At 42.6% G+C, this 26,283-nt stretch overlaps 1 protein-coding gene across 1 annotated transcript in view; it reads left to right on the forward strand.

The window, feature by feature from the left end:
- The first annotated feature begins 10,599 nt into the window (after positions 1–10,599).
- Positions 10,600–26,283, forward strand: part of LOC125298912 (transmembrane protease serine 12-like) — a 28,665-nt gene continuing 12,981 nt past the window's right edge. Inside the window, exons 1-2 of the mRNA XM_048249841.1 lie at positions 10,600–10,764; positions 19,936–20,155. Coding sequence (XP_048105798.1) covers positions 10,665–10,764; positions 19,936–20,155 — 320 coding nt within the window. The 5' untranslated portion in view covers positions 10,600–10,664. The remainder of the gene's footprint in view (positions 10,765–19,935; positions 20,156–26,283) is intronic.

Raw genomic sequence — 26,283 nt, forward strand, 5'->3', positions numbered from 1 at the left:
CATTCTCCCAGTATTCCATAGGCTTGTCCAAATGTTGTGTGGGAAAATTTACATGAGGTTCAGTATGTTTTCTTGCAGTTTTGGAGTGTTGTGGACTAAACATGCGTGGGTCATGAGAGTGGAGTCCATAACCGGTTGTTTTCTCTATAGTAATTTTACCTGTTGCTTCCTAATTTGTCTGAAATCTTTCTGTCTCAATAGACCTTTGAGCTACTGAGGGCCATTGAAGAAGCCACTGGCATTGGGGAAAAGATAGCAAGTGGCGAGATTCACATGATGGATTTCATATTCGATGTCATGTACCCTGAGGTAAAATGATCATTCTAAAACTGATAGTTCCGGTCCATGATTGTGATTGGCTGAATCGTGTTCGATGCCGTTGTAAAATGCAGCATAAACATACACCTTGACCTTGCATTTCGTTCTATATTACTGCGCTACCATAACTTGATCAAAAGTAGCTGCTTCTCAACGTTGCTTGGCAACCATTCAGATAGAGGAAATATATTTTTTGGCGGAAGAATGATTATCTAGGAATAACTTGTTATATTTCTAGCTGCTGTGCCTTTACTTTATGAAACTTTGGTATTTATAACAGTTTTAGAAAAGCAATAAGCCCTGTGCCTAACAACGCCCCTAAGCTGTTGTAGAATCAGTGTAACCTACGGCCTCTCGGGGCTTATTGCTTAAATCTAGCTTTATTCAGAAATTAGAGTAAATGAATGGGTTTATCATTGAGTCAATATAAAACTAAAACATGAAAAGTGCACTGTTTTTGGACGACCGCAAGGTAATAAAATGAACTGTTTTTCAGATCATCATAAGAATACTGCAGGCGTATGGAGTTACCCGACTGCAGACTGAAAGCCACAGAACATTCATACTGGTTCAAGCTAATACTCATTCATACTGGTTCATTCATACTTACAATTTAGGACTTTATCCTAAGCTACAGAACATTCATACTGGTTCATACTCATACTCATTCATACTGGTTCATTCATACTAACAATTTTTTAAACGCTAGCCTATCTTGTGTCTTATTTTCACAATGTTTGTTTTTGTCACATTTGCATTCAATTCAATTATTTAATATTGCTGACGGTGGTTTTATTTGATTTAGATACTTTATTGATCCCCAAGGTTAAATTCAAGGTCCCAGTAGCTTAAGACACCACACACAACATAAACAGGATGATAAAAAAAAGATAGCTTTTAAGTAATAGGGTATCAGCCATTGGTCAAGTATGTCTGATGTTAGACCACAGTCCAGACTGGGGGATGGAGGGAGGGCTTGTACATATGGGCTAATAGCCAGTAAAAAGAGTACACAGTGAACAGTCAGTATAGTCAGGTCATGGAAGTGTAGAGGAACTTGTAGAGGCAGACAAAAAAAAAACCTCACAGCCACCTATAGCTAAACAAAACAGTACTTTACACAATGGGCCTACTCAATAAACCACCTTGCTTATTGTCTTTGCATCTTGCTTATTGATGATTCATATGATTTAAAATGACATAGGCAGTGTTGCAGATCTATTTGGATTTACATACAAGTTGGTTCAATATTGCAAACAACTCATCTATATTGAGGACCACACTTTGAGAAACACTGCATTACATAGCAGTAATTTATTTTAACGTATGTAATAGGGAGGGAAAGTAATCTCATCGCCATCTAGTGGTTGCGTTCCTAGAGTTTAGCGGAGTGGATGGGATTTTTTTTAGAAAAAATATATCTCGGTGCACATTGGGCTCTTAATTTAATGCCTTCCATTTGTTATGCACTGGGGTCACCTCTATTGCTTCAAGTGGTCATATCTTATTTTTAGGATTAGTTGAATTGTTTTGAGTTTTTGTCGTAACATGGTGATAATGGACTACAGTTGCATGTGACGTCACAGGTTTGGGCGCTTAATCTTTAACTGATCAATACGGCAATTTGCTTAACTGGCTTAACATATTTTTGTAATAACGGAACGTGATGTAAACCGCGTGGCGATAACCTTTATGTCTGGATAACTGTTGTTGTGCTTCTACTCACACGAAGAGCTGACAGTAAGTGTTAAGTGTCAATGCTAACCAGGCTAATAAACAAACCATGCTACCGTGAGTAATGTGGAAGGGTAAAGTCACGTGACTTCTTTTGTAGTTCGTTTATGAAACAAAAGGAGCAATTTCGATTTTTTTAAATAAGGCAAAATAGTGTCTGACATTTTCACAGTTAGAAGATTATTACTGTATAGACACTGAAAAATAATTTTGGTGGATAACATCGCTGATTTGGCTTCACAATATTGTTTTTAAAAATAGGTCTATGGGACTTAACATTGGAGCTGCTCTTCGATAGGAACGCAACCACTTGGGGCGCTGGTTTTCACTTTCCCTCCCTATGTCAATAAAAAAATGGACCTGTATGACGTAGTTCGTTCAATGCTGGCTAACGTTACAAGTTAGCAATCCATCACAACAAAGACTGTCACTTAAATGGCGTTTTGAACTAACTATAGCAATCAAATAATCACAGGTGGCTATAAAACGTTTTTGAAAAAGAAAAGTTTATTATTTTACATTTACAAATGTCAGTATGAAACAAACAAACCCACCTTGCTTGTTGTCGGATCCCTTGACATTAGATGCCATGCCGTAAACCGTTAAAATCCGAACATGCGCGACTCACATTCGGTAGCGACTCACATCGGGGAGTGACAGCGGATCTGTTTCGACCTCACTCTGACCGTCACTACGGTCTAAAAAAGGAATGATCACCTTCGTTCTGCCTATCACCGAGACCATATGTCAACAAAGTCATGCCCATGACCTCCGGAAGCAGAACGACTCGAGCTTGTAAATAGCGGAGATTGCTCCCGGTTCAGTCTCACCTTGATCGCCTCATCTGAGACCTGTGATACGTGAGTATGCGTTACTTTCACTGCTTTCTTGCTTTGACTGTGTTCGTTAGTCTGCATGTGGCAGTAACCTGTGTTTTTTTCGGGAAACTTTGTTTAACTTGTTGACGCCTTCCCTGAGTTCACCCCATACCGCGCGGCGGAGGGGCTAGTGTGAACCTGCTGCCTGCGTTCGGCGACTGCTGCGGGCTGCTGTTTCAGTGTTATTTTCCTTTGTGTGTGCCAGGTTTCGGGTTGTTGTTTGTCAACTACTGTGTACTTTATCTGGCTGTTCGTGGCTAGTTGGGCTTAGTGTGAGCCTGCTGGGTGCGTTCAGACCGGCGTGGATAATCGTTATTATTTCTGTTTACTGCTCTGGCAGCGGAACCTGTGGGGGCCTGATCACGCCATGTGTGCTTTCGGCGGCTTAGGGCTTAATGTTACTGTGTGCTTCTTGTTAGCTTTGTTGTTGTGTGCTAGGCTACTTGCAAAAAGGTAAGTTTAGCTGTTTGTGTCTGCTATGTGCAGTCTTGCACGAGGTGCGCGGGCTGCTGTGTCTTTTTCTCCAGTTGTCCACTGGTGTCGCCGGCACGCGGCGCGTTCAAGCTGGTGGTCGCCTTTTTGTTTATCTGTTGTGTACCCGTGGCCGCTGCTGTCCGCAGCTAAGCTGGGCCAGTGTGAGCCTGCTAAAGCGTGTCCGCAAGACGCTGCTTCAGGCCACCCGTGTACTGTATTACACCACTGCTGTATCTCTTTTCGGGGCTGCTGCTTGCAGACCCAGTGCGTTAATACGCCAAGGTAAGTGCCTTATTGTATTGTATTGTGTTGTATTGCATTGTGTTTTTTTGTGGTGGTAGGCAATGGCGCCGCACTACTGCAGAGTCTGTAGGGCCAATGATGGCCCCAAATGACGGGCATAGAGAGTGTCCCGCTTGCCTTGGGGCCGCCCACCTCCTGGAGGATGTCGACAGCCCCTGCAGCGCCAGCCTGTGACCTTCCTAGGGAGGAACGGCTCCGCCCGCTGACCAGGCATGTGGCCACGCGGCGTGGGCGGGACAGGCGGGCGCTCACCCGACCGACCATCCCACTCTCATAGGCATGGCCGTAGCATACGCCAAGCGTGTTTGGCAACATGAGTCCCCTTCCAGGCATGATCAGGTGGAGGTCCCCGGACCTGCTAAGCGCTCGGCTCCAGCTGCCATGACCGAGGGTAATGGCACAGAGTCGCTTCAGATTCTCTCAGCTCTCCAGGCTCTGGCTAGGAGAATGGACAGGCTGAAGGGTCTCCAGGGCACGTCATCCCCTTCTCTGCCCCCTGTCCAGGAAGGTCTTTCCCCATCCAGGCCTGAGAGCCATGGTGCGGATGTTGATCTGGGTGATGTGGATGTGCTGTCGCTCCATGCCCCTTGTTCTACAATCGATGACGTAAGCGGGGACGGCCTCCTGGATGAGCTACATTCAGACATGGTGGAGCCAACTGATGAATCCACGGTGCCAGGGGAGGTCCCCGTCGGCTCCTTGATGTCACGGGTGTTGAGTGCCTCCAAGATCCTGGGTCTTCAGGCCCCTATGCCAGACATGGCTTCCCTTGGGGGCGTCTGGGAAGGCGTCTCGCACAGCAGCCCACCACCCTGTATACCCGTGGCAGTGGATTACACGAAGGCGCTGCGGACGGCATGGGGTAAGTCGCTACAGCGCCCCCAATTCAATCCAGGTTGCCGTCAGCTGGCAAAGGCTGCCTATCCGCCGACTCAGGGCTAGGGGATATGCCACCGGTCGAGCAGTCCATCGCCGCCTGGACTTCCCTGGGGCCTGCCAATGCATCTCCCAATCCACGCTGCCCGCGTAAGGAGTGTGCCAAGACGGACCGTCTCATCAGTCACTGCTTTGACGCATCAGCACGGGCAGCCCGTATGGGCAACGCCCTGGCTATCACTCTGGCGGCTCTGCGAAAAACGATGAGCCCCGAGGACCATGATGCAAGGGGCCTGGTGGATGCCGCACTGTCAGCCCACTCCCAGCTGACGCGTGATGTGGGGAGTGCTATGGCCTCTGCAGTGCTGTGCTGTAGACAGGTGTGGCTTGCCCAAACCTCTCTCCCTGATGCCATCAGGACAGACCTGTTAGGTCTCCCTGTGGTGCCTGGGCATGTGTTCCATCCAGACCCCCAGGGGGTGCTGGACAGAGTGGAACAGGCTGGCACTTCTAGAGAAACTGGTCAGCGTGTGTGCCACAGGCGGGCTCCGGTTCCCCACAGGGCAGCATCAGGTAAGTATGGGCGGTGGCAGCCCGCCCGAACACCACAGGTAAGTATCAACTATGCTGCCCCACGGGACCGGCGCTTTCGTGCACCAGACCAGAGCTCAGCCCCAACTCCCTGGCCCAGAGGACAGCAAAGACCTCGACGGGGCGCAGGCAGAGGTGCAGGCCACGGTGGCGGTCCTGCCTAGGGATCCGGGGCTGCCCGTCGATTGCCCTTCCCAGCTGTCCAGGACCTCCTGGGAAGGGATTGTGCCAGACTCTTGGGTTGTGGCTACGGTGACTCACGGTTACCGCCTACAGTTTCAACGGCGGCCCCCTATGTTTTCAAGGGTCAAGATGACGTCTGTGAAAGACCCCCTTTTAAATTCCGTGCTTGTCAAGGAGGTCCAGGAGTTGCTTCTGAAAAGGGCCATCTCAGAAGTACCGCTGCATGCACGGCACACTGGGTTTTATTCCAAATATTTTATTGTGCCCAAAAAAGACGGAGGTTACCGGCCGGTCCTCGACCTCAGGCCCTTGAACCAGTACCTCAAGGTGCTGCCATTCATAATGGTCCTCGTTGGAATAGTGATTCGTTCCATCCAGGAAGGGGAGTGGTTTACGTCTCTGGATCTAAAAGACGCGTACGTCCCACGTCTCCACGTCTCTATCTGCCCAGCACACAGGTCCTTCCTCCGCTTCGCCTTCCAAGGCAGGGTGTTCCAGTTTCAGGTCCTCCCATTTGGCCTTTCACTGGCCCCCAGAATTTTTACTCGCGTGGTGGCAGCTGCGCTAGCCCCCCTGCAGGTCCAGGGCCTAAAGATCCTACCGTACCTGGACGACTGGCTAATTTGTGCCCCATCTCAGGTGCAGGTGGTGCATGACACCAACACGGTTCTGACCCATATCCAGGCCCTGGGTTTCACGGTCAACTGGAAAAAGAGCAACTTGCAGCCCCCCAGCAGGCGATTTCTTTGGTGTCCTCCTCGACTCGGTCAGCATGACGGCTCTCTCTCACTCCACGGAGGGCAGACAGCTTGACCGAGGCTCTGACAGGCTTTCGGCTGGGCAGACTGGTCACCGCCCACAAAGTCCAGAGGCTGTTGGGCTTAATGGCCGCGGCAGCTGCGGTACTGCCATTGGGCCTGCTGAAGGCACGCCCCCTGCAGTGTTGGTTCAATGCCTTTCAGCTCCACCCGAGACGACAGGCATGTGAAGTTCTGGGTGTCTCCTGCTTGCATCCGAGCCCCAAGGCCCTTGGAGGGACAGGAGGTTCTTACTCCAGGGTGTTCCACTGGGGGGCCTTCCTCACAAGAGGCAAGTCATCTCGACAGACGCTTCTCTGACAGGCTGGGGAGCTGTCTGGGAAGGGCTGTCAGCGAGGGGCGTGTGGCCTCCCTCCTGGACGTCAGAGCACATCAACGTCCTCGAGCTGAAGGCCATCCATCTCGCCCTGCAGAGGTTCCTGCCAGGGTTGCGAAGCCAACATGTTCTGGTGAGGTCAGACAGCACCTCGGCGGTGTATCATGTCAATCACCAAGGCGGCACGAGGTCCTGGCGGTGCCTCCAGGTGGCGGAGGAGTTGCTGTCATGGGCATGGCCGCGTCTGGCTTCAGTGAGGGCAGTACACGTTCCAAGCGTGGAGAACAGGGCGGCCGACATTCTCTCCAGGACCGGGCCACTCCCGGGGGAATGGAGATTGAACCCAGAGGTGGTCAGCCAGGTCTGGGCTCAGTATGGGACTGCACAAGTGGACCTGTTTGCGTCGGCAGAAACGACTCACTGCCCAGAGTGGTACTCTCTCGTGGGACAGGGAGGCAGTTTGGGCCTGGATGCTCTGTCACAAGACTGGCCGACAGGCTTTTTTACAGCTTTTCCTCCATCCCCTTTGTACCTCAGGTCCCATGGAGGATCAGGGAGGGCCAACACACAGTTCTGCTGGTTGTTCCACGGTGGCCGGCGAGGCCTTGGTTCCCAGACCTTCTCCGGCTCCTGCGGGGTCAGCCATGGCAGTTACCCTGCCGGGCGGATCTTCTGTCACAAGCAGACGGGCAGATGTGGCATCCGAACCCAGGTGCCCTGCGCCTGTGGGTTTGGCCCCTGCAGAGTCAGTCATTGAACAGCTAGCTGAGTCTGTGCAGGAGACTCTGAACAACGCCAGGGCTCCTTCTACTAGAGCTTGCTATGCACTCAGGTGGAGGATCTTTTCGGATTGGTGTGCCAGCTTGAGTCTTGAGCCAGCGGTTTGCCCTGTGCCACAAGTTTTGCGCTTCTTGCAGTCCTATTTGGATCAAGGCAAGGCGGTCAGTACTGTGAAGGTTTATGCCTCGGCCATTTCAGCCTTTCACCAGGGTGCGGATAACAGGCCCTTGGGTAGGCATCCACTGATTGGTCAGTTTTTAAAAGGGGCCCGCCGGTTGCGTCCCAGTTAGCACTTTAATGGGCACCAAACTGGGATTTGCCCACCCGTTTTATTGTCTCTTACTGAAAGCCCAGATGAGCCCATTTTAGATGCAGATCTGCGATCTTTGTCTCTGAAAACTAGCTTTCTCCTGGCTCTTTGTTCGGCCAGGCGCGTCGGGGAGCTGTGCGCCCTGTGACTGCCTGAGGTGGCAGGCAGGGGGCACTGGCGTGTCACTTTGGCCTAATCCAGCCTTCCTGCCTAAGGTTCTAAGTCAGCAGTCTATCAACCAGGTTCTGGAGCTGACCCAATTCCAGCCGTCTGCTGCCTCACAGGCAGAGCGCGACAAGTTGCTCACTCTGTGCCAAGTCAGGGCTTTGAGAGCTTCTCTGGCCTGTACGCAGTCGTTGAGGAGGGAACACACTCAACTTTTTGTCTGTTATGGGGCGGCGAAGCAGGGACTACCGCTTTCCAAACAGCGGCTGTCGCATTGGCTGGTTGAGGTTATTTCCCATGCCTACGTTACCAGCTGTTTTTTTTTCTTTCTCGGTAATGAACTGCAAGAACTGACAGTGTGAAAGGCCTGATTTATCTTTTTCCAAGGTTACACTGAATAAGGAGAGGTAAATAGGCCTATTATTTAGACAGACGTAGCTATTGCACTGGTAAATAGATCACATAAATTCCCATTGAGAGACTGTATAGCCTACTGATAAGCTAGCTAGCAGGCAAACTAACTTAGCTAACGTTAGTTATATTATCACCATTTTTCTTTTTTCTACCTGTAGGCTATAAGTTAACCCTTTGTTCACGGCCTGCTTAAACACAGTGCATATGATAGGCTATATCAATCACTAATAAGGTCGAGATTTCACTCAAGCGTCTAATGTTCATAACTTAAATAAATGCAAATGGTAGGCCTAGGCTAAACACAACCGTGCTTGACACTAGTCTATTGTATCGTTTCCATGCAGTAACGTTAAAAAACTCCCAAATTGTCCTGCTTGCCCACATGTCCACAGAAGTTTGTTTTCAAAAATCATTAGCCTATTTACAGGCTGCAGCCACCTTAAAACACGTCCAGATGAATCTAACCGTTGGACTTAATTTGTGCAATTAGGCTAAAACAATTTGCTTGAGTTATACAATAGCTGTAGTCCTATTATTTAGGCCTACTCATCTAGGCCTACTGTAAATCCTCAAATTTGGCAGGGGTCTTTTCTTTACTTATAGGCTGCGTAAGCACATGCCTTTATTTAATTAAGCTTTATTTACTTTTTATTATAGGCTGCGCAATTGTGCATCTTAAGCCTCTTGCAAGCTCAAAAGTGGGCAGCACGCGACTGATCTTGAGAGCGACGTGAGACCCGTGGTGTAAATATTAACTTTCAGTGTTTTACGATGTCTTTGTAAATTAGGCCTACGTTTAATTAAAAAGTGTTTCTTGCGTGGTTCATTCTCTCATTCCCTCTCCAAAATGTTCTTGTTCTAGGCTGATCAAGTGCATGAACCCAGCATTGGTGTGCGCATCACATGAATCACAATTGAGACAATAGATTGACCATCTTGTACAACTGCAAAGCCTTATCATAGGCATGTTACATTCATGACATGAGAAATGGAAATTATAGAACGAAAATGACAAATTGACAGTTGGCTAAACGTTTTAAACTTGCGCAAAACTGATGAACCCAGCATCGGTTCGTCGCATAAATCAAAACACAAATTGAAGCAACACTGACCATTGGACAATCCTACCACAAAACCTTTCCATAGGCATTCAACGTTTATGACATAGCCTAAGAAGTGGATTATGAACGCATTTCATCACACCTGACAATTAAACGGAGCTGTGGCTTTTCGCGATTTGATTCTTGAGGTTTCAGCGCAGTGTTGACTTATGCGCGTCTTTTTAAGATGGTGAGCGTAAACGAAGGAAAGCCCTCTAATCGGACGGGCAAGACTGACAAGTAGACCGTGCCGTCCGTGGCTACGCGTAGGCCTATGTCAAACAGATGCTTTCTCTTCGATCTCCACAAATTAAGCTACAGTTAATTCCTTAGCCGTTTGAATAAATTTGCGTTTGCGATTAACAACGCGACAGACACCGTTGTGTTAAATAGGGTAGGCCTAATACTAACTTTGTTCAAAATTGATACATTCAAGTTGACTTTGCAAAGTTGTGTAGGCTACCGCGCCAGTTGAAGTCTGCATGAACAGTTATTGCACAAGCCACCGTTTTGATTTGCTTAGGGGAGATGCAGGCTGAACCCGTTTGAGGGAGAGAGGGAGAGAATGCGTGCTGTAGCCTACACACATCTCTATGAAATAATGTAGCCTGTCAATACTAATCCATATTTTAAATAAGCAATCATGGAGACAAAAATAGTCTATATGAATAGGCCTAGGCATAATGCAGGAATGGACGTTACAGTTATTCAATGTAACGAATTAATGAAATTTAAATGTAGGCCTAGGCTACCTTTAGACTATGCTACTTCGTTTCCCAACAAAGTAACGAAATTACATTAACGACGCTATAGGCTGACACCAGACATAATTTCACTACATTTCTTACTTCCAGTAACTATATGCATGTGACAATAAACTTCCTTGTATCCCAAACATAGGTCTATTGAACTTAGTTTTGGTGGATGATGGACAGATGTCAGTGCCCTAGCCTAATTTACCCTCGGAAATAATTCGACATTGTCTTTATACAATATATTTAACTGGTCTAGACATGGTGTGGTCTATTGGGTTTCTCGTAATTTCAACATACAGCATTTGATTAGCGTATACTATGTGTGGAGAGCATCCCCTCACCATCTTTATGTCATTTTTGACATAGGTGGCATTTAGAGGCTTTTGCATCTGAACCCTTCAAATATTGATAACATTTTAGGATCAGCGCCATAGGATTCCCACAGTAGCCAGCGTCTGTGACGACACCTGAGCTTATTAAAATGGCGCCCAGAGTCATAGAACGTACTTCAACATATCCAACGTATTTTCCAGCCAGTAATCCATCTTGCGCGTAGCGCTCTAGAATCTTTGCTCTGGAGTGTAGAATCTAGCGCCGTTTACAGATCTGTATTTTGCCTTTTGTGCTGGGTGTGAGACAGTCCGGAATCATGAACCTCTGCGGGAAATTTTCATGCTTAATTGGCGTCGGTTCAATTTGTCTGATTTTATACTTTGGCGTTGTAGAACAAAGTGGTTTCTACTTGGAGTGTGAGTTAATATTTTTGTATTGTATTTATGTATTATCAGTGCTGTAGGCTAACGTTAGGCCTACATCTTACCTAAGTTTAACGTTAACGTTAGCCTACTGTCAACGTAGGCTAACTGTTAGGCTAAAGCACAAACAAAGCAATGTTTAATGTAACGTGAGTTAGGCCCTAGGCGTTAACTCGGTTGACAAATAGTGTTGACGTTGGCTAATATAAGTAGGCTAGTCGAGTAGCCTAATTTTGCAAGAAATTAACCAGAACATGTGACCAATTATATTATCGTAAAAGCACCAATTACCGACCCTTTCGTTCGAAAATTCTAAAACAATACGTTTTATATACGTTTTAATACTTCAAAATAACATTTGATAAATGAACCGTTCCATTTTCAGTAGCCATAGGTGTGTAGATTTGGACAAAATATGGTTTGGTTCTTAACGGGAGCATTTACTGCCTTAAAAATACGATTTTGTTTACCGTGCTCTGGGTTTGGTGCTGGGCTGATGGGTGCCCTATTTCACACGGCTCAGCAACGGTTGGGCTCGCGAAATCAAAATTCCACTCCATACCAGCTGCAAACGGATTTGTACTTGTAGGCTACACAACCTAATAGTCCGGCAGCCATGGGGTCAGACCTGGTTTTGTCGGTTAAAGCAGAGCCGATTCTCTGGTTGAAGTTTTTTTTTTTTATCTTGTAGACTAGGGGTAGCCAGAGCCCTTATTAGACATTCTCTGGGGTAGCTCTTTAAGATTCAGGAGGGTGCCCAGTGATATCTACGGAGCCCCTAAGGGGACATGGGCAAAAAAAAAATCTAAAGTTTAGTTTCATGTGCTCAGGTAAATGTCCATGTGCTCACCTGAAACTTTCATGTGCGCTTTCCCTTGAGCAATTGAATATATTATCCCTTTCTTGTTCAATGTGCTGAATATAAGGCGAGATTCTTCAGGTGAATAGGGTAAAAAAATTAACTAGCAGATATATTACTATGACACTTCCCCAGTTGACAACTTACATTAATATGAAAAAAATGTTTTCTGAAAATGTAATGTTGAAATGTGAAAAAAGCCCAATGTGCCAAAATTATGAAAAACTGATAGTTTTCAGACAATACTTCATGCATTCAAATTGGGAAAATTTAACCCTTTTCTATGTCAAATAATGAATTCATAATTTCAGATATCTCCTGTAATAATTCTCAATATACACGTTTCCTCTATTGGATTTGATCAGTTCTGACTCATTTGTTCTTGAACATCCTACAGTACCTTAAAGTGGAAATGAAGCAGTGAGAACTGTGACCAGTTTTTGGTTGCTTTTTCATTTTTGAAGATACATGGATTTTCATTAAACCTGAAATTCAAGTAGTTTCACTGGAAAATGACATGCCGGTAACGACTTTCGCCACTAGGGCGTGTTTTAAAAATGCAGGCGCTACGTCATCAGAATGGTTAGCGTTTGTTGGTGGATGTTTTTACAAATATGCAATTTACCTTCGTTAGGCTATCAGTGATACTTTTTGCTTCGAATCGCATTGAGTGCGCATTTAATGTAACATGCCACATGATTTCCAAGAGGCTTTTAGACAGACTAATTCCTGACTTCACTAGACGATTATTGCATTTGTTTATGTTGTAAGATGTGAAGAAATGAAGGCAATAGCCTACATCGGCAATAGCCTACGCACAAATTCATCATTCACTAATTCATCAGACACAGAGACTCCAAGTTTTTCTTTCGCTATCGTTGCGAAAAAAATAGCCAGGCTATAGAAATACTTTGAGTCGGATCTGCTCCACCTTTTCACCAAGTTTTGCAGAAATTGTGCCTGTGGTTTTTTGCGATATTGTTGACAGAAACTATTTGTGTGGTGCAACCTGTTAAATATTAGTAGTTCATAAACTTCAATTTAGGTTGAAACTAAACTAAGATGGAACTTACGTTCAACTTACGTACAAATGTAATGAATTGTAATGTAGCCTAACTTGTGCCATGGGCTGAGCTGCAGTGGCTGCAGGACTAAAGCGAGCGAGAGATGCAAGAGTGGAGGACAGCTCATGCGCTTGCTAGAGATTACATTTTTTTAAAGGGCCAGTACAAATGACCTCTGGCCCGTGGGCCGCCAATTCAAGAGCCCTGGTGTATGAAGTCCAAACTTGGTAGAGGGACATGGTAGCTGATTGTGAGAACGCACAAGGACATTGGTGTAATTTGGCCTCTAGAGGCGCTGTAACAAAGAAAATGAGCTTATTTCTCAACCATTCTTTATCCGATTGCCATCAAACTTGCTGTGAGTGCTTGCTCAACACCATTCCTGCTAGCGCTCTGCTAGGCCCCCACATTGTTGCTTGCAGCAATATTTTAATGTCAGCTTACATAAACAAATCAAAACTCAGATGCCTAGCCTACAGTCCATAAACGTCTACCCACAAAACCATGCCTGTCACAATCCAGAGAATGTCCAATAATAAGGACGTAGACGGACAATCACAGACCTAGGCTACTACAGAGTAGCCTACACAAGTCAGACGTAGGCTAGCGTACCCACAACAGGTTCTCACCAGGGGCCTATTGCACAAAAGCAGAATTAAGACATCCGGGATAAATTACTGAGCTGAGCAATGAATCCAAAACAAGAGCGTACAGGCTTAATTGGTTGCACAACGAGCAAGCCAGGATGAGCAGACACTGATTCATCAAGCCAGGTGAAACCTATCCTGGATAAGTGCGTGTTCACGGCTCCCTCAGATAGACCCCGCCACCGATCACAGATTCACTGATTCACCATGGCAACTAGAGCGGCTTCATTGCTTCTTCTACGGTGTGAAGTAGGTAGCGATAGCCTTTTCACAACAGCAACAAACAGCAACACCTCTGTTTGGGAGAATATTGCAACTAGTTCCGCGACCACCACGTGCGAAATGGTTAGGCACTCCCCTGACGTCACATTGTCGCATGACAGGTCGGGAATGGCGATCATGTAAAAGTTAATTAATGATCACAAACGTTTAAATAATGACAGTGGGTCTAGTTATATGTGATAACAGTGTGTAGTGGCAGTGGAATAACCATTGGTTTCCGATTGTGGTGACTGCTGACTAAGATAAGGGATGAGATTAAATAGATCCTGGTCCTTAGCTCCACAGAATAAATCGCCATGGTGATTTATACCATAACATATCCTGCTGCCCCCTATCCCGCTTTTGTGCAACTGGATCACAGATAAATTGAGCCAGGATAAACAAGATATCCCGGCTTAATCCCTTATCCTAGTTTTGTGCAATAGGCCCTAGGTTGGCAAGTCTATGCAAATAGTTTCCACTACCTCTTGAGCGAAACAAATGCAGTCATCGATACTACTCAATCACAAAAAGAAACCTCTTACTCACACATTAGAAGTTCGCTCCCCCGAGTTTATTCAACAATACATTCTTGCTGTGTGTGTGTGTGTGATGCAGTTGTGTCCTGGGAGGCTTGAGTGTGTGTGTGTGTGCATTTAATTTGCGTAATCCACAAGTTGTGCGAGAACATCCAAACACATTATTGCGACTGAAGTTAAAGGTGCCCTGCCACACAAAACCGTTTTTACTTGTATTTTTTTAAACATGTTAGGTCCATATGTGTTTGTGCTATGTCGTGAATGTGAAAATGAACAGCTAACTCCTCTGTCAGCTCTAGCCACTGAAAAGAAATAAGCGGAGAAATTAGGCCAATTGCAAAAGCTCTTCAGATTGACGTGGAATTGATGAGCTCATTACTATTCATGAGCTCGCCCAGTTGAGACCATGCCCACAAAATTCGTTTAGCTCTGACAGTTTTCGTAGGCCTATGCAAGAATGGCTGAATGTCAACGGACTTGTGCGCTATGCACAAATAGAACTTTAACAATGCATTTTGCCCAAGAACCCAGACTTGAGGATAAAATGGCTTCAGTTTATTTTTTGGAACAATGCCACAGGCTTTGCAAAAACGTTGCTGTTGAAGCCTGGAGCAGGCTACCATCGCAGTCTGTAAGAGGACCAGTGCCTGTAAGTAAAACGTAATTGTCAAAGAAGTGCTATGTTATACAGGTTTAATGAACTCGCTAGCCTAGCAGGTTTTATTTATGCACATTTGGACAATGCTAGCACTCGCTAGCCAAGCTAAATTCATGCCATGAAGCTAAAATTAGTTAATAACAGCTGTCATGTTATGGACGAAACCTACTAGCTGTTAGCCAATCAGAGTCAAGCAGCTTAGCTCGTTGAATATTAATGAGAACTGGTGCAAATCGAGCCAAGTCTTCATGCAGGCTTTCAATACCACACTAGAATGGCTTGAAACAAGGTAACCAAGGCATGTTTTCCACAAAAAATGTTACAGAGTCCATGGTAGAACTTCAGACATTACCACAAAGTAATGAAATACGTGTGGCAGGGCATCTTTAAATCTAATCAAGTACTGTCTCTGATAGGCCTACAGGCTACATTACAGCGGCCCTTGTTCTTGTACAAACACAAAAACAAACATCAACAGAATTTGCGTAGGCATATTGAAATAAAGTGAACATCCGCTAATGGCTAAAACATCCACAAACAAACGCTAACCATTCTGATGACGAAGCGCCTGCATTTTTAAAATATGGCCGCACCCTAGTTGCAAAAGTCGTTATCGACATGTCATTTTCCAGTGAAACTACTTGAATTTCAGGTTTAATGAAAATCCATGTATCTCCAAAAATGAAAACGCTTAATGGCCATATTGTGATGTCATAATCGCAATGTTAAGTCAAAGGGGAAATTTTAATAGTTTTTAATTAATAGCTTAAAAAGTATAAAAGTTACAAAGATTAAAAAATACAAAACCCACATGTCCTGATTAAGACCTACGTAACATAGTTTGAATGAATTTCTACGTTAAATTGTTGAAGCTGCATTAGCTGCGTTAGAAGAAGAAAAATAAGAACTAGAAATGCAATTCCAAGGAATTACCAGTGCATGCAAAATGCAAAAGTTGTGATGTAAAATATCATGTATAGTTAAAATAGATAATACAGAGATGTTTACTACGGTGATGCTAGGATAGATATGCTGGTTGCATAGCTTAATAAAAGTTGATTTTTAAAAGTTTCAAAGTTAAATGTAAGTTGTTGATAGACAGCTAGTTTAATAGATAGATAGTTTACAAGTAGACTGTTTGAAAAGTTGAATGTAGATAGTTTAAAAGTTGTTGATAGACGGATAGTTTAATGATAGTTTAAAAGTAGACCGTTAAAACGTTGAATGTAAATAGTTTAAAAGTTGTTGACAGACTGAAAGTTTAATGAATGTTGCTATTCAAATACTTTAATGGCTGTGTATAGGTAGATAATTTACAGGTAGGTAGATAATTTACGGATGATTGGGAGTACATACGTTGAGTTGGGTTAGGGTTAGGGTTTGAGAAAGTTCGATTTTACAGTTTTTAGTCAAAACTCGTTAGCCTGGATTTCGCCGCTACAAAATGCTATTTTTATACCTCTTCTACAGTTCCAAACAACATTATACTTACGTGGTAGTGAGTAGAGGGTCCTTAAAGCCAAACCGAAGTATCCCAAAGTCTTTATGTGGTCGGATAGAGAGTCCAGAATGAACTTCATCAAGCCAGTACCTTTCCGGAAATGTTGCTGCTGCAGCTGCCATCTTGGGAAGGTCCGTAGGAGTCGATTGCCGATTGTGGAGTAACACGCTCTGGAAATTCACAATTTCGTCGCCGTTTTTTTTTTTTAAAACATAGTCCAGTATTTCTTTCGAAAATGAAATGAAGTTGTATGCAACAGCAAACCCTAGCTTACTAACAGGTTGGAATTTTGAAATGTCACGTGACGTGAAGTCTCGTGAGGCGTTGCTGTTGTTACTCCACACTTGGCTAAAGTACATTTTAACCATAAAGTGCACACTTGGCTAAGGTTGTAACTTTGGAAGTGGTTGCTAGGCTGTTGCTAGGGTACTTGAGGTGGTTGCTAGGCTGTTGCTATGGTAGTTATGGTGGTTGCTATGCCGTTGCTAGGGTATGTGAGGTGGTTGCTAGGTTAGTTGTGGTAGTTGCTATGCTGGTTGCTAGGTTAAACTCATTGGTTGCTATGTTGGTTGCTATGTTGTAACTGTGGAAGTGGTTACTAGGCTGTTGCTAGGGTACTTGAGGTGGTTGCTAGGCTGTTGCTAGGCGGTTGCTATGGTACTTGAGGTGGTTGCTAGGCTGTTGCTAGGTTAGTTGTGGTGGTTGCTATGCTGGTGGCTAGGTTAAACTCATTGGTTGCTATGTTGGTTGCTAGGTTGTAACTGTGGAAGTGGTTGCTAGGCTGTGGCTAGGGTGTTTGAAATGGTTGCTAGGCTTTTGCTAGGGTACTTCAGGTGGTTGCTAGGCTGTTGCTAGGTTAGTTGTGGTGGTTGCTATGCTGGTTGCTAGGTTAAACTCATTGGTTGCTATATGGGTTGCTAGGTTGTAACTGTGGAAGTGGTTTTTAGGCTGTTGCTAGGGTACTTGAGGTGGTTGCTATATTGGTTGCTAGGTAGATGAGGTTTAATATAGTTAGAATGACTGAACAGTTACATAGGTGGATAGTTTAAATGGTTAAATTATTTGCAAGGTAGATGAGGTTTAACTCATTGAGTGCCATATTACGTTTTTCCTTCCCATGTGTTGAGTGCCAAAAAGCGTAATATTACGTTTTTAGCTTTTTTTAAAAAAAAAATTATGAAACTAGACACTCTACACACCTTATATGTGATTTTGGGAACTCTGTGATGAATGGAAATGAAATATATGACGATCGTGAAACTCATGAAAACGCACAATCTGGACATTTTACCATAACTCGGTTGCCGCTTTGGGTTGAATCAGTGACGCATGCACGTCAGGTCAAAACCAGGCCATTTTCGTGGGTCTATCACTAGGTGGCAGTCTCGCCAGGTCTCGCTGATCACTTCCCGGAAAGTTTACACAAGTAAGTAACAGGCAACACTTTATATTTCATGAAAGACGTTATATCTCCATTTCTAGAAAAAAACAGCGATTTTGATGAAAACCAGCCACTGTTTAGCTTGGGATTTCTCAGGAACAGAGGTGTGTAGAAATACACGGTTTGCACCCACCGAGAGCTTAAAGGCTCACCTTTTAATCAAGCTATTGTATGTGTTCATAGCTATAACACAGAATATGCTGTGGCTGTACAAAAATCATCAACAATGGTCTAGATTGCTGGCACTCTAGGACAAAGCTCCCGAAAACAGCTTGGCATTCAATGAGTTAATATAGTTGGAATGACTGAACAGTTAAATAGGTGGATAGTTTAAATGGTTAAATTATTATTTTGAGTAGTTTCAGATTCCAAAATTAATTCAGTGGAAATGCATGGATTCCAGTTTCTTCCAGTAGCAGCAACTGGAATCCATGCATTTCCCCTAAATTATTTTTGGAATCTGATCCCTTATCATACCTGTTCATTCTTACTTTCGTTGCTTTCGAATTTATCGCGGACTAAATTCAAGATGGCTGCAAACGCTAAACTTCGTGAAGATACTGTCTGTATAAATCATCTTGTAAGTAAACTACCAGTGCTTTTCAAAGTTCTCAATGTCTGCGTTTTAAATGTCAGGGCCCTCGGAAGTCTACCAATGAAGTGTGGAGATACATTGAGCCTCGTAAATGGGTGTAAAACAGTGATTTATTTGCATGGCTAGCCCGATGCCGAAGCACCACTATTGAAAAATCTGTTGGTAGCATCGGCTAACTAGCGCCAGATTTTGGAGTGCAGGGGACAAGCCGAGATGGGCTATGAGACATACGTTCACACTCGGTATCATGTTTCAATACACTTTGGGTCAATATCACACCGGAATTCTCCTTTAATAGTTTAAAAAGTATAAAAGTTACAAAGATGAAAAATACATAGCCCAGATGTCCTAAGTAAGATCTATGTAACATAGTTAAATGAAGTTTCTATGTTAAACGGTTGAAGCTGCATTAACTGCGTTAGAAGAATAAGAAGAAGCCTAGGAAGAACAGTACAGTGCATTTTCATGCACTGTAAAAAGCCTAGGAAGAACAGCACAGTGCATTTTCATGCACTGTAATTACATAGCTGTGCAGTAAGTAAACCTCCCTCCCAACACCTTAAGAGACGTGCTAGTGAGAGATTCTAGCACCTGGATGAGTTTCCTGTCCCACTCTGAGAATGAAATCTGCACTTCAGAAGCACTTACATTCACCAAACTTTCCAGTCTTATACCTAACTATATATAGATGGCTTTTACTGAGGGGTTTGTTGATATATTATTCCTAGCCTGATTTATGACATTTTATTCCTAAGAACATGGCAAACATTGTTTTTTTAAGGCTATTGGCAGTATTTTCTGATTTACTGAATAACTAAAAGAGATATCTATAATTCCCTGTGTCAAAGACTTTTCATCTAATATGTCAACACAATGAAAAAGTAATTTTGAACCTGGCTTTATCCAATGTTCAGATTTAGCTTTTTTAAAGTTTATGCAAATCAGCACATATTTAATTAGATCATGCCTAATTTGCATATTTAAACATTAAATTACAGAAAACTTGTAATACATTTTCCCCCCCATATTAAAGTAATAAACTGGGGAAGTTTCATAGTGATATCTGCTAGTTTTTTTTTTTTTTACCCTATTCACCTGTAGTGCCTCGCCTTATAACAACACATTGAACAAGAGAGGCTTGATATCGAGAATTGCTCAAGGGATATCACCGGGCACCCTCTCTAATCTTATTGAGTTACCCCTTGGCAACAAGAAACAGCAAAAAAAAAAAAACTTCAAGTATGGCATTTGGCTGCTGGACTATTACAACACTGTTTACAGCTCTTCGAGTCACGGTAAAATGTCATTTTTGGTACATAGCTAATTTAGATACATACGGAAACGTATTGCTGCCACACTAAAATAAATAAAAATGCTCAGTATTATGTAATTACGTGAAAAGTTTCTTGTTATAACAAAATCTTTTTCACGTTTTAACAAGATATGTATCAAGTTATTACATAAAATTATCACGTTATTTCATGATACTGATATTTTAAGATATGATAAAACTTCTATTAAGATATGACTAAACTTAACCTTCAGTTTGATTTGGGTAAAGTTTAATCATTGTTGTGTCTGTTTTCCATCCTTTCTACAGCTGATTGTGGCAACAGACCAGAAAACAAGGCAATGCTGCCACCATTGCATTACATGCCTTTATTTGGTTATCCTGTAAACATCAGTATTTGGCCATGGATTGTTTCTTTACAATACAGCCACAATGGCTTGGATTCATTTAAGCAATACTGCTCAGGAGCCATCATTTATGAAGACTGGATATTGACAGCAACATCATGTTTCTATGAGACTGCATTCAGGTCAGTGTACCTGTGCTTTATTAGGAGATCAGTTGGATTCAAATAAGCAGGACAAAGAGCCAATGTTACAGAAGATAGACCCAGAAACAGTAGGCTATGATCTCCAAAATCAAGTAGGTCTAGCCGAGGTCTATTCAAATTAGAATATTCATCAGAGATGAACCTTTCCGAGTCCTTTTCCCAAGTCGGCATATGTGAACACTTTAGGCTACTCAAGGGAATAGAGCTTCACAGTCCCGCCCCTCCGCCAAGAGAGCTTAGTTTCTGGAAGTAAGTTTCCCATTGATTTCTCCCATTAACGTTTTGGAAAAATCTGTATCTAAAGAGTTTTAGAGCATGTCTTAGGCTAACCAGCTACGGCGTAACTCATAAGCATACAACATATCATTTTGAGTGGAAAAAACAAAGAGAAAATCCCAAAAGGTACATGCACTGTGTGTACATGACTGTGTACATATTTTCATTTCCGAGTGAAGGAACTACTCATCCCATAATATAATAATATAAAGGCACAACCGCTAAAGCCATTTGAACAACTTCCAACTGACGACAGCACACAAACCTTTTCCTCTAAACAGTGATTTTTATATAGTGAATGTGCAGTTATTTCAGGACTAATCGTGTAAACAATAGTGTTTAGTGGTATTGAATTTTAGATTTTATATTGTGTGTGTGTGTGTGTGTGTGTGTGTGAAAGCAGTTAACGTTAACATTAGCAACATGGTGCAGTGCTTGGTAACCTAACTGCCATCACCGCTCAGTCGGGCTGATGCATGGATCAGTGCATGGTCTGCTCTTTGACCACCATATTCAGTTTATTAACTTGCCATGATTTATTACACAAAATGTTCATTAAATGCACAAAGAAGTATTCCTAGGTTAACTCATTGAATGCCAAGCTGTTTTCGGAAGCTTTGTCCTAGAGTGCCAGCAATCTAGACCATTGTTGATGATTTTTGTACAGCCACAGCATATTCTGTGTTATAGCTATGAACACATACAATGACTTGTTTAAAAGGTGACACTTTAAGCTCTCAGTCGGTGCAAACCGTGTATTTCTACACGCCTCTGTTCCTGAGAAATCCCAAGCTAAACAGTGGCTAGTTTTCGCTGTTTTTTTTCTAGAAATGGAGATATAACGTCTTTCAAGAAATATGAAGTGTTGCCTGTAAACTTCGGTAAACTTTCCGGGAATTGATCAGCGAGACCTGGTGAGACTGCCACCTAGTGATAGACCCACGAAAATGGCCTAGTTTTGACCTGACGTGCATGCGTCACTGATTCGACCCAAAGCGGCAACCAAGTTAGGATAAAATGTCCAGATTTCATGAGTTTTCATGAGTTTTCGATCGTCATATATTTCATTTCCATTCATCACAGAGTTCCCAAAATCACATATAAGGTGTGTTAGAGTGTCTAGTTTCGTAATTTAAAAAAAAAAGCTAAAAACGTAATAGTACGTTTTTGGCACTCAACGCATGGGAAGGTGGCACTCAATGAGTTAATGATTGGTATGACTCATAGTATGAAGGCTACAGTAGCCTAGCTAATGTTAACTAGCATTACCAACCTCCCTGCAAAACTCACCACAACTTTGTAGGTATTGTCCCTCATGCTGGCTCTATACAAAACCCACAAGCTGACTCTTGGACACACAACAGTCAATAACGTGACCCGATTTTAAAGTGGTTTTCACCCCTTTGGACACTTGTTCTCGTCCTTGAAACAGCAAAATATTGCCACGGGGGCATGGACGGCCAAACCGCTAACCATTTCACTGCAGTGTCTAGGCGGTGGTGGCAACGAGCTATCAGTTCAAAAGTATAAGTACTTAATGAGGATATAGGGCTCTTTATGCCTTGACTAAGTGGATGTTGCCTATAAGCAACAATTCATGTTCATAGAAACAACAAGGTCACTAAAACATAATATTATTTCATACCTGTGTTGCAGCATGTAGGGGTAACACTCCATAATAAGGTGCCATAATAAATAGCAAACTAGTAATTACCTAACCCTTTGTTAATATTTGTTAATTGTTACTAAAATATCTATTTGCCACAAGTTAATAGTTTTTTCATCATTAATTAAATATTAGTTGTTTGCATCAAATCTGTATGTTAATGTTTTAACAAATCTATTAACTAATATTGTATTAATATGTGTTAATAGTTAACTAAATGTATTTTTGGCACTAATTAACAGTTATTTCTTACATCATTTAAATGTTAAATGTTTATTTACAAACTATATGTTAATAGAAAAGTTAATGACTTTTCTGTGCTTCTGCCTATCCCAATATGAACCACTCCCCATAGGACCCTTACAATAGATAGAGAGCTACCTTGACATTCTGTCACTCTTGTCAGCGCTGGAACCGCTTGCAATAAAGTTGGTTAAGCTTAATTAATATATTAGTAGTATATAGCTATAAGCGTGGGGCCCCTTATAATAAAGTTGGTTAAGCTTAATTAATATATTAGTAATATATAACTATCAGTATAGGGGACCCTTATAATAAAGTTGGTTAAGCTTAATTAATATATTAGTAGTATGTAGCTGTCAGTGTGGGGCCCCTTATAATAAAGTTGGTTAAGCTTAATTAATATATTAGTAATATATAACTATCAGTATGGGGGACCCTTATAATAAAGTTGGTTAAGCTTTATTAATATATTAGTAATACATAACTATTAGTCAGACAGTGAAGGGACTGAGACCAAAACTGGCTTATCACATTTATTCCTTTAGGAAAAGTTAAAACAAAACATGCCTTCAGGCACTGGCATACATAAAACAGCATCTGCACAAGCAAAATAAAAAGAAGTAGTTGAATGGGCTATATTACATGAATCATTCCTATACCATCACTGTCAGCCCTATACTAGCAAGGGAGACATGCGACATGGAATGTTCAGGTGCACAGAACGACAGTTAATTAATATTCTGAGACTCACTAAACATTCACAGACGTAGACCATACGGAGGTAATGCATAAACATAATGCTAAACTAAGTGTACATTCATTTCCTGCTAGACTGAATTGCACTTTCCATGCACACTAAGCTTAACTACACTAAATGCGTGGAAAGTTGCTAGCGGAGTTTACAGCTAGTCACGTAAGACTCAGTGTGTATGAACTCGTGGTCATAATGGCAACGTCTTACTAGCTTACTTTCCCTTTCAATGAAATTCCATTGCAATAAGCGAACGGTGATTTATATAGATTTCACATAGGCCCGAACGTTGGGAAGGCCCATTCATGTGAATGGAACTTTCTGCAGCACTCCGAAGAGCCGTGTAATAAAGTAATATAATACAGGTGGTATATCGAAGTTTTCAAATTAAACAACATTTTACAGTTACAAAGTTAAAACAAAGTGGGGAGTGCTTTATACAGGCAACCTACCCAATGCAAAGCATACCGCTTCTGATCGGCTATGGCAACAATACAAGGACAAAACGCAGCAGAGCTGCAGTATACCGTTTCTCCAAAGGGGGCTCCAAAACACCAATCTCAATAAAGCGGCGAAAATCACATACAAACACTAAACTACATTTCTAACTCTGTTACACCCACCTCCCCTGAATTTCACCAAATTCGAGCAGCAACCAAATAGTACTTCCAAAGGCAAAGATTGTCTACTTTCAAACACTAGACAGAGGGTCACCAATTACAGGACAGCCAACCACAAAGGTATCCAATAAGGATGAAGTGGAAGAATAGGTGCGCAAACTCTCACACAACCAACCACTGGCAGTAGGGTGCCTTATACACCCCACAAGACCATAAAGCCATAAACCATAAATTCCAAAAATTCTCCACAAAGCTAATCAGAAAAGCTTGATAAATAATAATTTGTCATTAACTTTTATATTAGCATATAGTTTGTAAATAAACATTTAACATTTAAATGATGTAAAAATAACTGTTAATTGGTGCTAAAAAGACATTTAGTTAACTATTAACAAATATTAATACATTATTAGTTAATAGATTTGTTAAAACATGCAGATTTTGTGCAAACAACTAATATTTAATTAATGATGAAAAAACTATTAACTTGTACATAGACTTGTTTACTAAAATAGATATTTTAGTAAAAATTAACAAATATTACCAAAGGGTTAGTTAATTACTAGTTTGCTATTTATTATGGCACCTTATTATGGAGTGTTACCCATGTAGGCTAATGTTAGCAGCATAATGACATGCAATGTCGGAAATGCTAAAGGTCAGCCTGTCAGCTACCTGAAAAGTTTGAGTGTTTAAACAATGTGGCCTGGAGCATTGTCTAAAAATCACTATTGTACACCTGGTCAGGGGCCGTATTCACAAAGAATTTTAAGGCTAAAAGTAGCTCCTAACTGGCGAATTTAGGAGCAACTCCTAAAAATAATGGGCGTGTCACTCCTAACTTTAGGACTCCTATTTTTTTTCACTAAAAGTATTTCACGAAGCATTTTAGACCTAAAAGTAGCACCTAAGTCTGGGACAGCTTAAAAGAAGTCGAGAGGACTCCTAACTCACTAAGACCTATTCACATTTCACATCGCGATGTTTTGAAATCCTATGCGGCTACAGGAGCTTCCAATCGCGAGGAAACAATTTTGCATTGTAGGCATAACTAACTGATGCAATAACGCCACCAACAACAACCAAAACTAGGCTACTCATTGTCAACAGGTAAATTAAATGTAACATATTAATGTGAATCAAATTAAAATGTCCTCTTTGCAAATGTAGGCATAGGCTATGGTGACAGATTAATTTAATAATGTTACAAAGATACTGCATCAATCCATATGTTTCATTAGGCTACTAGGCTATTTGTTTTGCCTTACTCTTGATTCATTTAGGCTAGGCCTTTTTATTCAGTTATTCAGAGCGTGTGGACGCTCACCTGGTAACCTCAGACTGAAGAACTGTCTCTCTGACACTGATCAGCAGCACCGGAGCGCCACAGGGAACTGTGCTCTCTCCAGTCCTGTTCACCCTGTACACATCTGACTTCTGCTACACCGAGTCATGCCACATGCAGAAGTTTTCTGATGATACTGCAATTGTGGGGTGTATCAGGGACGAGCAAGAGGAGGAGTACAGGAGCCTGGTGGAGGACTTTGTGCATTGGTGCAAACTCAATCACCTTCAACTCAACACTTCAAAGACCAAGGAGATGGTGGTGGATTTCCGCAGGTCTAATGTGGAGGTGGTAAGCACCTACAAGTATCTGGGTCTCCACCTGGACAATAAACTGGACTGGTCAGCAGTGTTTCCTCTAGGATTTTTTTAAGCAGTGGGGGCAGGCCTGTCCGAGCTGAACTGGAGTGCATCACTTCAATATCTGACAAAAGGACCCTGAACAAACTGATCAACATCTTGGAATATGAAAGTCATCCACTCTACAGCACTATTAAAAAGCAAAAGAGCTTGATCAGCTGGAGACTTCGCTCACTGCCATGCACAACTGAAAGGCTGAGGAAGTCATTTGTCCTCAGGGTCATTGAACTGTTCAATGCCTCACCAAAGGGAAGAGGAGAGACGGACTTCTCTGCTTAGTCTGTCTTCCTCTCCATCCTCTCCATGTTTGAGTACTGACTGCCCACTACTGCTTTACTACTGTTTTACTACTGTTTTACTAATGTCCACAGCCTAATGTTTTCACTACTGTTTTACTGCTACACTGTTTTTCATGCTATATTAGCACACATGATCAATGGCTGCGGTCTGGCTTCTGCTACAATACTGAATGAATGAATGGCTATAACCCTATTACCTCAACCTGTTCTTGCACTGACATAGTTTTTTATATTACCTTGTCTACATTATACTTTACTCTCCTATTTGTCCATATTATTTATGCTGGTCTCTAGACCTTATTCTTGCATTGTTGGACTAATGTTGGACTACTTTTTGCACCTTCACCATGACACTCACTCTCTTGAGCACCTTGCCATGCACACATAACTAAAGGACTATGGTTGGACTACTTTTTGCACCTTCACCATGACACTCACTCCCTTTAGCCCCTTACCAGTCCTGGCCCTGTCACTACAAGCGTCTTATGCTTAATCACCCCCAAGCACATTGGACTTTTTAAATTTAATTTATATAGTGTATTTAGTAT

Source organism: Alosa alosa, chromosome 8 (genome assembly GCF_017589495.1).
Source record: "Alosa alosa isolate M-15738 ecotype Scorff River chromosome 8, AALO_Geno_1.1, whole genome shotgun sequence".
Lineage (NCBI taxonomy): Eukaryota > Metazoa > Chordata > Actinopteri > Clupeiformes > Clupeidae > Alosa > Alosa alosa.